At 44.8% G+C, this 13,210-nt stretch overlaps 1 protein-coding gene across 1 annotated transcript; it reads right to left on the bottom strand.

Moving 5' to 3' along the window:
* Positions 1 to 4,541: 4,541 nt before the first annotated feature.
* FAM50B (family with sequence similarity 50 member B) lies at positions 4,542 to 5,930 on the bottom strand. Its single transcript, XM_003417861.3, has one exon. The coding sequence runs from the start codon at positions 5,744 to 5,746 to the stop codon at positions 4,745 to 4,747; it is 1,002 nt and encodes a 333-aa protein (XP_003417909.1). The 5' UTR covers positions 5,747 to 5,930; the 3' UTR covers positions 4,542 to 4,744.
* Between the last annotated feature and the right edge of the window lie 7,280 nt (positions 5,931 to 13,210).

Genomic DNA, 13,210 nt, shown 5'->3' with positions numbered 1-13,210 from the left:
GCTGTAGAAGCAGCAGTCAAGAAATCGAAAGATGCATTGCATTGGGCAAATCTGCTGCAAAGGACCTCTTCGAAGTGTTGAAGAGCAAAGATGTCATCTTGAAGACTAAGGTGCGCCTGACCCAAGCCATGGTATTTTCAATCACATCATATGCATATGAAAGCTGGACAATGAATACGGAAGACTGAAGAAGAGTTGACGCCTTTGAATTGTGGTGTTGGCGAAGAATATTGAATACACCATGGACTGCCAAAAGAACGAACAAACCTGTCTTGGAAGAAGTCCAGCCAGAATGCTCCTTAGAGGCAAGGATGGCGAGACTGCATCTTACACACTTTGGACATGTTGTCAGGAGGGATCAGTCCCTGGAGAAGGACATCATGCTTGGCAAAGTACAGGGTCAGCGGAAAAGAGGAAGATCCTCAACAAGGTGTATTGACACAGTGGCTGCAACAATGAGCTCAAGCATAACAATGATTGTAAGGATGGCGCAGGACTGGGCAGTGTTTCGTTCTGTTGTGCATAGGGTCGCTATGAGTCAGAACCAACTCAACGGCACCTAACAACAACAATAAGAAGTCATACTTGACAGTAGGGACTGTGAAACTGAATTAAGATACCTAACTACAATGGGGCCGATTAGACCCTCAGGTGGTAGGGGCCAAGTGGCAGCACTTAATCCACAAAGACAAGGTGGGAGTGGTTACTGTAATGGTCTACAGAATCAAAGCAGTGATCAGAAAAGTTTGACTCATACAGACTTACGGTGTTGGCTACTTAGTCATCGTATCACTAGGAGTGAAACAGATGAGAAATCTACTAAATATTTACTTGATCTGTACAAGTAGAAGAATTGTAGGTCAACTGAATGGAAGCCTAACTTGAATCACCAGAATAGAAAGTCATGGCCCCTTAGTCATTTCCCACACTTGAGCCAGTTTACAGACCCACAACCCCTTGAATGAAGAGAAGGCCAGGTCCCCTTGAAGAAGGATCCCACTATACTGCCAAAAAAATTACATTGTTAATTTTTCTCTGAGCCTTCCCCAAATGGATCTACAGGCCTTTATGGGAGGGATTGTTCATTAGGGAAAAAGAAATGATCAGATTTTTGGGGGATTACTGACAGCACTGGGGTTTTTGGGGTGGGACTGGATACTGGCTCTGAACTGATACTAATTCCAGGGAACCCAAAACATCACTGTGGCTCACCAATCAGAGTGGGAGCAAATGGAGGTCAGCCTATTAATGGAGCCTTAGCTCAGGTTTGTCTCACAGTGGATCCAGTGGGTCTCCAAACCCATCCTGTAATGATTTCCATTCCAGAAAGTGTAATTGGAGTAGACATACTCAGCAACTGGCAGAACCCCGCACTGGATCCCTGACAAGTGGAGTAAGGGCTATTATGGCAGGGAAGGCTAGGTGTAAGCCATTGGAACTGCCCCTACCTAGGAAAGTAGTAAACCAAAAGCAATACCGTATTCCTGGAGGGATTGCAGAGATTACTGCTACCCTCAAGGACTCGAAGGATACAGAGATGGTAATTCTCATCACATCCCCATGCATCTTGCCTATTTGGCCTGTGCAAAAAACAGATGGATTTCAGAGAATGACAGTGGATTATTGTAAATCTAACCAGGTGGTGACTCCAGTTGAAGCTGCTATATGAGGTGTAGTTTCATTGTCTGAGCAAATTAATATATCTCCTAGTATCTGGCATGCAGCTATTGATCGGGCTAATGCCTTTCTCTCCATACCTGTTTCAAAGGACCACCAAATGCAGCTTATCTTCAGCTGACAAGGCCAGTAAAACACCTTCACTGTCCTACCTCAGAGGTATATCAACTCTGCAGCCCTATGCCATAATTTAGTCCATAGGGATATTGATTGCTTTCCCTTCCCACAGGATATCACCCTGGTCCATGACACTGATGACATTATGCTGTAAGAAAGAAGGATCAATGGCTCTAGGTTTATTGGTAAGACATTTGGATGCTAGATGGTGGGAAATCTGACAAAAATTCAGGTACCTTCCACCTCAGTGAAATTTCTAGGGGCCTAGGTGCATGGGGCATGTCAATATATTCCTTCTAAAGTGAAGGAAAAGTCCTTACATTTGGCTCCTCCTACAACTAAAAAGGAGGCAGAGTGCCTGATGGGCCTCTTTGGATTTTGGAGGCAACACATCCCTCATTTGGTGTGCTACTCCGGCCTATTTGTCAAGTGACTCAAAAAGCTACTAGTTTTGATTGAGGCTCAGAAGAATAGAAGGCTATGCAGCAGGTTCAGAATGCTGTGCAAGCTGCTCTGCTACTTAGTCATATGATCCAGCTGATCCAATGGTGCTTGAAGGGTCAGTGGCAGACAGACATGCTGTTTGGAGTCTCTGGCAGGCCCCTACTGGTGAATGACAGTGCAGACCTTCAGAATTTTGGAGCAAAGCCCTGCCATCCTCTGCAGATAACTACCCTCCTTTTGAGAAACAGCTTTTGTCTTATTATTGGGCCTTAGTAGAGACTGAATTCTTAATCCTGGGACACCAAGTCACCATGCAACCTGAGCTGCCCATCATTAATTGGAAGTGGTACATAAGAGATCAGTCGCAAGCAGAACCTGAAGGCACAGGTAGCTTACATGAGGAAGTGGCGCAAATGCACATGGTCTACACTTCTGTCGCATTACCTGCCCTCTCTTAGTTTGCACCTATGGCTTCATGGGGAGTTCCTTATGATCCATGGACTGAGGAAGAGAAAACATGTGCCTGGTTATGAGTATTTCTGTATTTCTTACTTGTTTTGTTATACATGTATGTGTGTGTGTGTATAATCTTTGTTTCCTTCAGTCCCTTATTCCATTACTTATAATGAAATATATTATATTTTATAATATAAATATTATATTTAACTTTAAAATATAATATATTATAAAATATAAGATGTAAATGGGCTAGTGCATTTTTGTTTGTATGCATGTTAGGTGTATCATGTTAGGTGCAGGTAAGACTTTACAATTGTCTTTATTTAGAGATTATGTATGGTTCAAGGGGATGTATATAGGTCCCAAATTGACAAGCGGTAGACTGTAATGGTTAAGGTTGTGCGTCAACTTGGCCAGGCCATGATTCTTCAGTGGTTTGGCAGATATTATGTAATCATCCTCTATTTTGTGATCCAATGTGAGCAGCCAATCTGTTGAAAGAGGAGTTTCCTTGGGGGTGTGACCTACATCTAATATATATGGATGTCTAGCAAAGCTCCCTCTCTCTCAATCCTGCATCTGACTCATCCTCTGACCTCTGTTGCTTGGGATGTGGGCCAGCAACCTGCCACCTGATGTGCTGATTATGGGATTTGCTAGCTCCCCCAGGCCCATGAGGCAGCAGCCTACCATCTGACCTGCTGATTTTGGGTTCATCAGCCCCTGCAACCACATGAGTGAGGAGAAGCCTCCAGCAGGATGCCTGACCCATGGGGTTTGGACTTGCCAGCCTCCACAACTGCATGAGCCATTTTCTTGAAATAAATCTCCCTCTCTCTCTCTCTCTATGCCCTTCATTGGTTGTGCTCCTCTAGAGAACCTCGCCTTGGTCACCAATACAGAACATATCACAAGACGAACCGCTGTGGACAGTGAGAGGAGGGAAAACACACACCTGGTGCAGAGGGATGAGGGAAGACTTCCTGGGGAAGGGCGTTGAAGTTAGATGACACAACAAAGGAGAGTATCTCCCTCTGAGAAGAAGCCCTCTTGGGTAGGGATACTGGACAGGTAGACCAAGCAGCTTGAACCTGCAGAGGGATCGAGGGATGAGAAAGAAGAGGGAGGGAATTGGAACCTACTGCTTTAGCCAAAATCGCAGCAGAAGTTTTTGGTTATGGCTGAGGCAAGAACTCTGATTGAGAAAGGAAGTATCCCTCCTACTCTATGGCCTGGAGTATAGGGTAAACTGAGAAGGCACCCAAACTGCTCCCTGGTAGAGGAGAAAAATGATTGTTCGTGGCGTACTGCTCTGGCCTTTGTGAGCTCACCCTCACCACCAACCACCGCTACTGTGAGGGTCTTCTGGGACCTGAGGTTGGCAGGTCAACTTTTGCCATTGGCAGGTGATTCTCAAATGGGTCATAGTAGTACTTTACATAAATTAATCAAGACCATGATAGTAATGATAATAGCAGACATTTATTGAGTTCTAAGTGCTGTACAAATATTAACTTATTTAATTTTCATATCAATCTTATGAGGTGGGTGCTATTATTACCCCCATTTACACTCAAGGAAACTGAGGCACAGGCATTTAATTATCATGCTAGTAAGAAACTGAGTTGGAAATCAAACCCAATCTAGCTCCAAAGTCCATGCTCGTAACTACTAGTTTTAATACTGTGGCCCAGGTCAAAAATTCATTGCTTGTTCTAATTTCTACCTCAGAATTGTGCTCAGTCATGTTTTCCAATATAGTTCACCAGGGGTATATAATGAATCCGCAGAATAACATTACAAATACTCAAAAAAAAAAAAAAAAAAAAAAACCAACCAAACAGAATGACCAGATTTTAATAATATAAACCCTCTTTATTAAATTTCATGGATGAAATTAAGATTACCAAATTAAGTGATAGGTGACAGTCCATAGAAACCTAAGTGTTTTCTTCCCCACTTTCCTATTCTGGTTCATCTGATCTTGCTCAAGCAGAGGGACTGGCCAGGGCCGCAAGATAAAGAGATGGACCGGAAGAAGAGGTGTTCACCGGATAGTGTACTTATCCCACCTCTTCTCGGGGTCGTAGGGCTCCCAGCGGCTGGCTGGGAAGATGTGCTTGTTCTTCTCGTACCAGCTGCGCAGCACCACCTTCCCCGCGTGCGACTCATCCTTCTCCATGGTGGCGTCGCTCAGCAGCCGCACGTCATCGTGCACGTCGAAGCTGAAGAGCGGCCCGCTCTTGCCACGCGCCTTGGTGACGATGAAGTCGTAGAAGGTGTGGTAGTGGGGCAGGATCAGGTCCTCCTTGATGTACATGAGCTGCTCCACGCCAGCAGCGCGCAGCTCCTTGAAGTCCTTGCGCAGGCCCTGCAGGGCCTTCTTAAGGAACTGCTGCACAGTGCTGCCCTTGTTCACACGCACAGTGCGCCGATGCCCTGAGCCATCCCAGTAGCTGAAGGTGACCTCCATCTCCTCGCTCTTGACCTTCTCGCGCTGAGCCTCCCACTCTTTGCGCAGCTCCTCCCGCAGGCGATTCTCTTCCTCTTCACGGTCCCGGTCCGGCAGGAAGCTCGTGTCCACGTCTGGATTCTTCCCCAGGTTCTTCCTCTTCTGGGTCACATCCGCCCTCTCAGGCCCCTGCTCACCTGCGCCCTCCTCCTCCTCCGTCTCTTCCACTGAGAAGGACAGGCTAGAGATCTTGCGTTTCTGCTGGTGCCTTCGCGCTTTCTCTCGCAGTGTCTCCAGCTGCAGCCGGCGCTCCTCCAGCTGCTCCTTCTTGGCCAGCTGCATCTCCCGCTCCTTCAGCAGGGCCTCCTGTTTGGCCTTCATGTCGTTCAGGGTCACCAGGCCCACCGTGCTCGACTTCAGTTCTGCTTCCACTGCGTCGTAGTGTGCCGAGAACTTCTTGTCCACCTTTGACTTGGTGATGGTCTCCTCCGCAATGCGCTGCTTCAGCACCTCCATCTGCTCCTTCTGCTTCTCCCGCTTCCGGATCAGGTGCATGGCGCGGCCCGCCTCCCGCATGGTGCCCTTGTACTGGGCCATGGCTAGGGTTCAGGGCACTCAACTCCTTTCCACCGTGTTGGAGTTTTGGGTTAGTTCATGGATTCTGTATCAATTATGAAAAACACGTGTGTTAGGGATCAAAATAACAGCTTTATTAGTGGTCTAGGATCACCGAAGTCTAATAAAACTTCCTGGGATGGTGAGCTGTTCTATAGCTGCTCTGATCAATATGGTAGCCAGTAGCCATCTGTGCCTTCTGAGCACTTGAAATGTGGCTAGTGCAACTGAGGCACTGTTTTAAATTTTATTTAATTTCAATTAATTTAGATAGCCGCATGTGACTACTGGTTTCCACACTGGACAGCACTGGTAAATATTGGGAGGTGCACAGGGAGACAGTTGGTCTAATTTCCCTATTCAGGAACCTTTACCTGTCCAGGTAACCCATCAAGCATAGACATCTAAGAGTCAGAGCACCAAGAAAGCAGGTCTGTTAGCTAACCTGGGTCTAGAACCAGGTGAGTTTACCACAAGAAAACGATGTTTTGAGAGGAAGATGTTCTCCTCTAGCTGAAAAGTTTGCCCACTGAGGAGAGAGCATCAACCTCAACACACAAATCACTTCCCTCCCAAGGACACCAATGAGTGAGGGGGGAACTCAGGCAGAAGCATTCTAAGAGGGTAGTGATGTTAGCTAGTAAATAGTAAAGTTCCTAGTAATATTTTATGGTCAGGACAGGAACATGTTAGTCACTATACCTCTCTCTGTCTTAAGAATCATTCCTTCACCAAGTATTTGTTGAGTGTGCATTGTTTCAAATGTTAAAGTGTGCAGAAGAAGCGTGGTACATAACCCTGCTTGCCATGAGTTCACTGTTTAACTGGGGAAACAAGGCATCTAAAAAATGTACAAGGCAGCAGAAGGCTAAGTTCAAAAATCACCCTATTGGTGTTTCACCAAACCAGAGTGAGGTGTCACCTCAGGGACTCAAACTTGAGCTGAACATCCACCATGAGGACCAATCCCTCCTGCCTTACATCCTTGCTTACCACAATTACCTCAGACATCAAACCATGCAGGTCCATAATCAGCTGGACTGCCTTCCCCAGGAATCTCTGGGCATGCTCTATCTGGCTTACTCCCCCATCTCCTAACCCTCCTAAACTTTTACCCTGTGCCCTTGGAATTCTGCATCTTCATCAGCAAATTCTCCTAAATGCTCAACCACTTCTCGGAACCTTCTCTTTACTTTCTTGCCTTAAACTGGAACCTAGATGTTCCCTGAGGACGCCCATCTGTCTTCCTCTGATATTCCGCATCATCCTGAAGTCCAAACGTTTGATGAGTGTCTATGGCCACTGCTGTTTCAAAACCATGCCTTCCATTTCCTGTAAAATTCCCACTCCTGTCACGACTTGGAACAAGTTCGTTCCGGTTCGAACTCCTGCCAAGAATTTGTATTTCCACCCCCAGATATACTGAATTGAAATCTACAGTTTAACAAGATTTCCAGTTGATTCTTATGTATGATAAATTTTGAGAACCACTGCTCTACCTAGTCGTTCTCAAAATTGATTTGTAACCTGTGGCACTAGCCTTGCCTGAGAACTTGTTAGAAATGCAAATTCTCAGCAGGAGTTTGAACTGGAATGAACTGGTTCAAAGCCCTGGCTTCTGTGAAGCTCCTGCCACCCACCTGTACCACTTACTGTCCCTGTTTATTGCTGTCATCTCTGGACTTCCCTGTCACTCCTCCTAAACCCTGGAAGATTAGCACCTGGCTCACCTGCTTTCCTCTTCAACCCCTTATACATCACTGTCCTGGATGACTTCAGCATGACCCGCCCAACACCTGGGCCTCGAAGGGCCTTGACCTTCTCACTTTCAATTACCTTTACCTTACCCCATCACAACCAACAACCATGGCCTCACCCTCGTTCTTATCACCAGTAACTGCACTGTTAAGGTTTGAACTGTGTACCCTTAAAATATGTGTTGGAATCCTAAATCCTATACCTGTGGATGTAATCTAATCTAATGTAATCACCTCCAACAATTCAACCTAATGTGATGTAATCAATCAGTTGAGGTCCATATCAGTGTAGGGGGAATCCTAAACCTAATCACTTCTGAGGTATGTAGAAAGCAGCAGAGACACAGAGATATGCATGTACAAACTGGGGAAGACAGGTGCCATGAAAGGATTGTCTATAAGCCAAGGAGCCAAGGCACGCCCGGGACTGTTGACAAGGAAGAAATCAACATGGCTGAGACCCTGATTTAGGGCTTTTAGCTGCTAGAACTGTGAGAAAATAAATTTCTGTTCTCTAAAGTCACTTACTTGTGATATTTGTGTTACAGCAGCACTAGGAAACTAAGAAATGTACCTCCTCCAAAATCTTAATGCTATCACTTTCCTTCCTTTTACTTTACTCACTCTAGTACTTCAACTCCAACCATCTTCTGATTGATCAAGACCTCAAAATCCAAAGATCCTTCACCTTTCCATTATCATCAAACTCATATATGTTTATTCTCCTCCTTACCCATGAGACCCCCTTTCCTTTGTTACACTCGGCTGGAAAAGCCCTAATCCTGGTCTTCTCACCTCCTGAGCCCAAGCAGTTGAATGTTGCTAGAGAAAAGGGCACTACCATTGCTGGCTAGCTTCACGTTAAATTCATGACTTCAGAGAGCTAATGAGGACTCAACGCTGCCTAGAAATTCTATTATACTGCCTTAGTAAGTCTGCTTGCCTGCTTTCCATGACATTTCGTATTTCCTCCTGAGTCTCCTCACACCTACAGAACATTTCCCATCTCACCACCACTCTCCAAGTGGCTTCCTAAACATTTATCAGTACACCACTGATACCTTTTTTATCATCCAAATACAACAATTACTCATACAGAATAGAATCCAGCCCTGGTGGCACAGTGGTTAAGCACTTGGCTGCTAACTGAAAGGTCAGCAGTTCGAACCCACCGGCCACGCTATGGGACAAGGATGTGGTAGTCTGCTTCTGTCTTAGTTATGTAGTGCTGCTATAACAGAAATGTCACAAGTAGGTGGTTTTAACAGACAGAAATTTACTCTCACAGTTTAGGAGACTAGAAGTCTGAATTCAGGGTGCCAGCATTAGGAAAGGCTTTCTCTGTCCACTCTGTGGGAAGGTCCTTGTCATCAACCTTCCCCCGGGTCTAGGAGTTTCTCAGCACAGGGACCCCATGTCCAAAGGACGTGCTCTGCTCCCCGCTCTTCTTTTGTGGTGGTAGGAGGTCCCCGTCTCTCTGCTCAGTTCTCTGCTTTTATCTCTTGTAGGGCGGTGAAGGGAGTGACTCGCCCTAATCCTACCTCATTAGCATAACAAAGATAATCCAGTCCTCATTAACATCACCTACTCCTGCCTCATTAACATCAGAGACAGTTAACTCCCAAACGGGACCATAACCAGAGACACAGAATCTAGGATTTACAACACATCACAAAATGAAGGATAATCAGATCACAAAATGGAGGACAACCACACAATACTGGGAATCAAGGCCTAGCTAAATTAACACATATTTTGGGGGGAAACAATTCAATCTATGACAGCTTCCATAAAGATTCACAGCCTTGGAAACCCTATGGAGCAGTTCTACTCTGTCCTATCGGTTCACTATGAGTTGGAATTTCCTCAACGGTAATTTGTTTGTTTGTTTATCACCATCCCTAATTTCATAACACAAAACTTGCATTTAATCTAGTTAGATGTCTTCTACATAGCAATTTTCCCCAAATACATGTTCTGTGAAAAAAGCTTCTATGTTCAGATAAATATGGAAAACACTTGACTTCTTTAATATGGGACTTCTCAGAGCCTTTAACATGTTAATTTCTACTGTGACACTTCGAGAGTGGTACTTCATTTTTCCCAAAAGTTTTAGATAATTAAAAATTTTACCCTCTTCCAAGATATCTATTATATAACCTTTCTCCAAACTAGTGATTCATGGGACCTAGTTTGGAAAAATTGGCTATGAAATATAGGCCAGCCTTTCAGCCTGGCTGTTTCTCATAGCAATGATGCCTGAGAGCACAACCTGAAACTCTTGATCATATGGCAATAAATGTCCATGCTAAGAGGGAATACCATGGTGTTACCACTCATCAAATTATCCAAACTAGAAATCTAGGGGTTACCCTGGACTACTCTCCTTCACATGTAATCAGGCACAAAGAAGTCTTTCTTAGCTTTGCTTTGTCTTTTTTTCCACCATTTGCCTTAATGAAGCAAATTTGCCTTTTTTTTTTTTTTAACACCTAAAGCCTCCTCATTGATGCTCTATCATCAATATAGTCTCATTCTTGTCTGTGGTCCTCATAAAAAATGGTAATCTTCATAAAAATAAATCTGATAATGTCAACTCTTTGTTTAAAATCTCCAAGAACTCTCCCATTTAAGGATAAAATTTGAACCCCTTAGTCTGTCCCACATGGGCTTTAATAAGCACACCATTTCCCAACACCCTACTCCACAAAGCAGCCACACTGAACTGTCCACCACTCCCTGAATAGAAGATGCCCTTTTATAATTGTAACCATGCGACATAGTCTTCCAAGAAAATCAGCTCAAATGTCATTTCCTATAGAAAACCTCTCTAGCACTCTTAACTTCTACCACTGAATACACACAATTTACCAACATCCTCTCTCCAGGCCCTCCTTCCTCCATATAACTACATTGATTACACGTGAAGATAAATCAGATCATCTGGTACCCCTTTTGCAATTAGATAATCCAATCAGCAATACTGTAATCCAATTGACTAGTTTGGGCACACCCATTCTAACTGCCCTTTCCCAGTCTAACCAAGAGTCTGAACTTTAATGCAGTCCCCAAACCTCATCATCCCTCCTCTCATTATCTAGCATGCACTGTCTTAAGTCAATCATGGCCCCCAGAATGACAAGTTTTAACCTGAAACTCTTTCTCTGAAAATTTTAACAAGAAAAACAAAAAGCAGAAGGAAGTAGCTTTATCAGAAGAGTCTGAAATCTTGATTTTAAGAATAATTTGTTTCCCCAAATTCTAAAATGGTAAGCTCTTTTGGCCTCAGTCTCAGTGAAAATTAACCCACCAAACTAAACACTACCACTTTAACTGTTTTAAGCTTTATTAACAATAACAACAACAAAAGAGGGGAGGGAGCAGCAGTATACTCCAATGAATCTGAAATGCTGATTAAATATACAAATTTTAATTTAGACAGGAGGCAGAACCAACATGGTGCCCTAGACAGATGTATCGTGCTATCCCTCTGTAGTAAAGACCCAAGAACTAAGTAAAACAGATGCAAACATCAATCCTGAAACCTGAAGCATCAAATGAAGGGCTAAAGAACTAGAGCAAACACCAAATGGAAGAAGAAACTGAACAAAACCAGAGAATGAGAGATACGGAGTGGAGGTACCTGCCAACTCACATGGCAGAGCTTTGCCATCTTGGAGCACAGCCAGAAACAACCCCAGACAAGAAGTATGGGAAGGCAACTTCATGGAGCATCCAACAGGAGACAGAGCACCTAGTAACCAGAGAAACACACTTTCCTACCTTTCATTCTTCTGCCCCATACACCATCCCTACTCCTTCCAAGTGGGCCACACTGCACCACTTGGTTAGAGTGCTACCAGCCTGCTATAACCCCAGGTCCACCTCTCCCCACCCACCAGCTCCTGCCACACCATTTTTTCCCTTTCTTCCTTTTCATTCTACCTCCCCTCCAGCCCTGTATGCCACACCCAGCCCTCCCCAACGTGCCACACTGTGACACTCAGCTAAAGAGTTACTGGCCCACCATTACCCTGGGTCCATCCAACCCCACTTGCTGGCTCCTGGCATGTCATTTTTTTCCCTTTCTTCCTTTTATTTCTCCCTCACACCTAGCCCCATACACCGCCTCTACCTCTTCCCACTGGGCCATGCTTCACAGCCACAGGTAGAGAGTTACTGGCCCACCACCACTCCAGGTTCCTTTCACCCAACCTGCTGGCTTTAGCTGTGCCATTTTTTTTTTTCCTTTCCTACTTTCTTTCTCCCTCTCACATAGCCCTGTACACCACTCCCACCCCTGTCTGCCAGGCAATGCCAAGCTGCCTTGGCTAGATAGCCACCAGCCCAACACTACCCTGGGTCCACCCTGCCCCCACCTGCTGGCTTCTGTCATGCCATTTTTCCCCCCTTTCTTCCTTTCCTTTCTCCCTCCCACCTAGCCCCTTATGCCACTTCTATCCCTTCCTGCTGGGTCACTCCTCACCACTGCGGGTAGAGAGGCACCAGCCCACTGCCAGCTCAGGTCCTTCCTGTCCCACCCACCAGCTCCTACTGTGCCATTTTTAAAATTAATTAATCTATTTTTCTTTTCTCATTCTTCTTTTTCTTTCTTCTTCCCACCTAGCTCTGTATGCCACCTCTACCCCTTCCCCCGGGACACACTGCACTGCAGTAGCTAGAGAGCCACCGGCCTACTGCTGCACTGGGCCTGCACTGCCCCTCCCTTCCCCCCCGCTCCTGCCACTCGACCAGCTGCTAAACAGTGGCTAATGAGCCTGGAACACTCCCTATCCAACAACTCTGCCTATATGGCAAGGGACTGTGAAGGTTCCCACACTACTAGACCAATATCGGGAGGCAGACAGCACCCACCCAGTCCACATTCGGCCACCTCACTAAAATGGTGTGCATCAAAGCAGGCCCATCTTGCCTGCTGCTGCCCTGCACACCAAGTTATGTGGTATTGTGCCCACAGATGAGCAAGCAGCAAAGCATAATTGGCCTGCTTGCCCTGACATATCTACACAAAGAAGTAGGACAACACAAACAAACACAGAATCACTTGTTATGGTAAAGAAAATAATACCTTAATGTCTTGGAGACAGCAGAAATATCAAAAGATATAAAAAAGAGCAGGACAAGATGGCTCCAGCAAATGACATAAAGAATCAGATGACCTTCTAGTAGAATAAAAGGCAGTGGAACTACTGATATGGAATTCAAAAGACTAATATTTAGGGCTGTTCTAGAAATCAGGGAAGAGGATCAAGGAAAACACAGACAAAACCAAGGAAAAAATAGAAAAAATTATGGAAAACTCAAGCCAATGAAAACCAAAGTCAAGGAGAGCACAGACAAAGCAATAGAAGAATTCAGGAAAATAATTAAAAAAAACAATATGTCAAAAATAAAGAATTAGAAATCATACAAAAACAGCAACCAGAAATCTAAAAGGTAAACAACAAAATTTATAAACGGACAACTCAACAGAAGGTTTTAGGAGCAAATTTGAAACAACAGAGATGAGAATCAGTAAGATTGAAGACAAATCCATGGATGCTATTTTATTTCAGGAAAAGTCAGAGAAAAGAATGAAGAAAGCCTAAGAATTACGTGGGACAATCAAGGGCAAAACTTTGCACGTGATTGGAATTCCAGAACAGGGGGAGAAAACGGAAAACGCAGA

This window comes from Loxodonta africana, chromosome 1, assembly GCF_030014295.1.
Source record: "Loxodonta africana isolate mLoxAfr1 chromosome 1, mLoxAfr1.hap2, whole genome shotgun sequence".
Lineage (NCBI taxonomy): Eukaryota > Metazoa > Chordata > Mammalia > Proboscidea > Elephantidae > Loxodonta > Loxodonta africana.
This window is presented reverse-complemented; position numbering and strand designations above follow the sequence as displayed.

Coding starts and splice junctions, on each gene's coding strand:
- FAM50B (XM_003417861.3), bottom strand. CDS start 5,746: ATGGCCCAGTACAAGGGCACCATGCGGGAGGCGGGCCGCGCCATGCAC.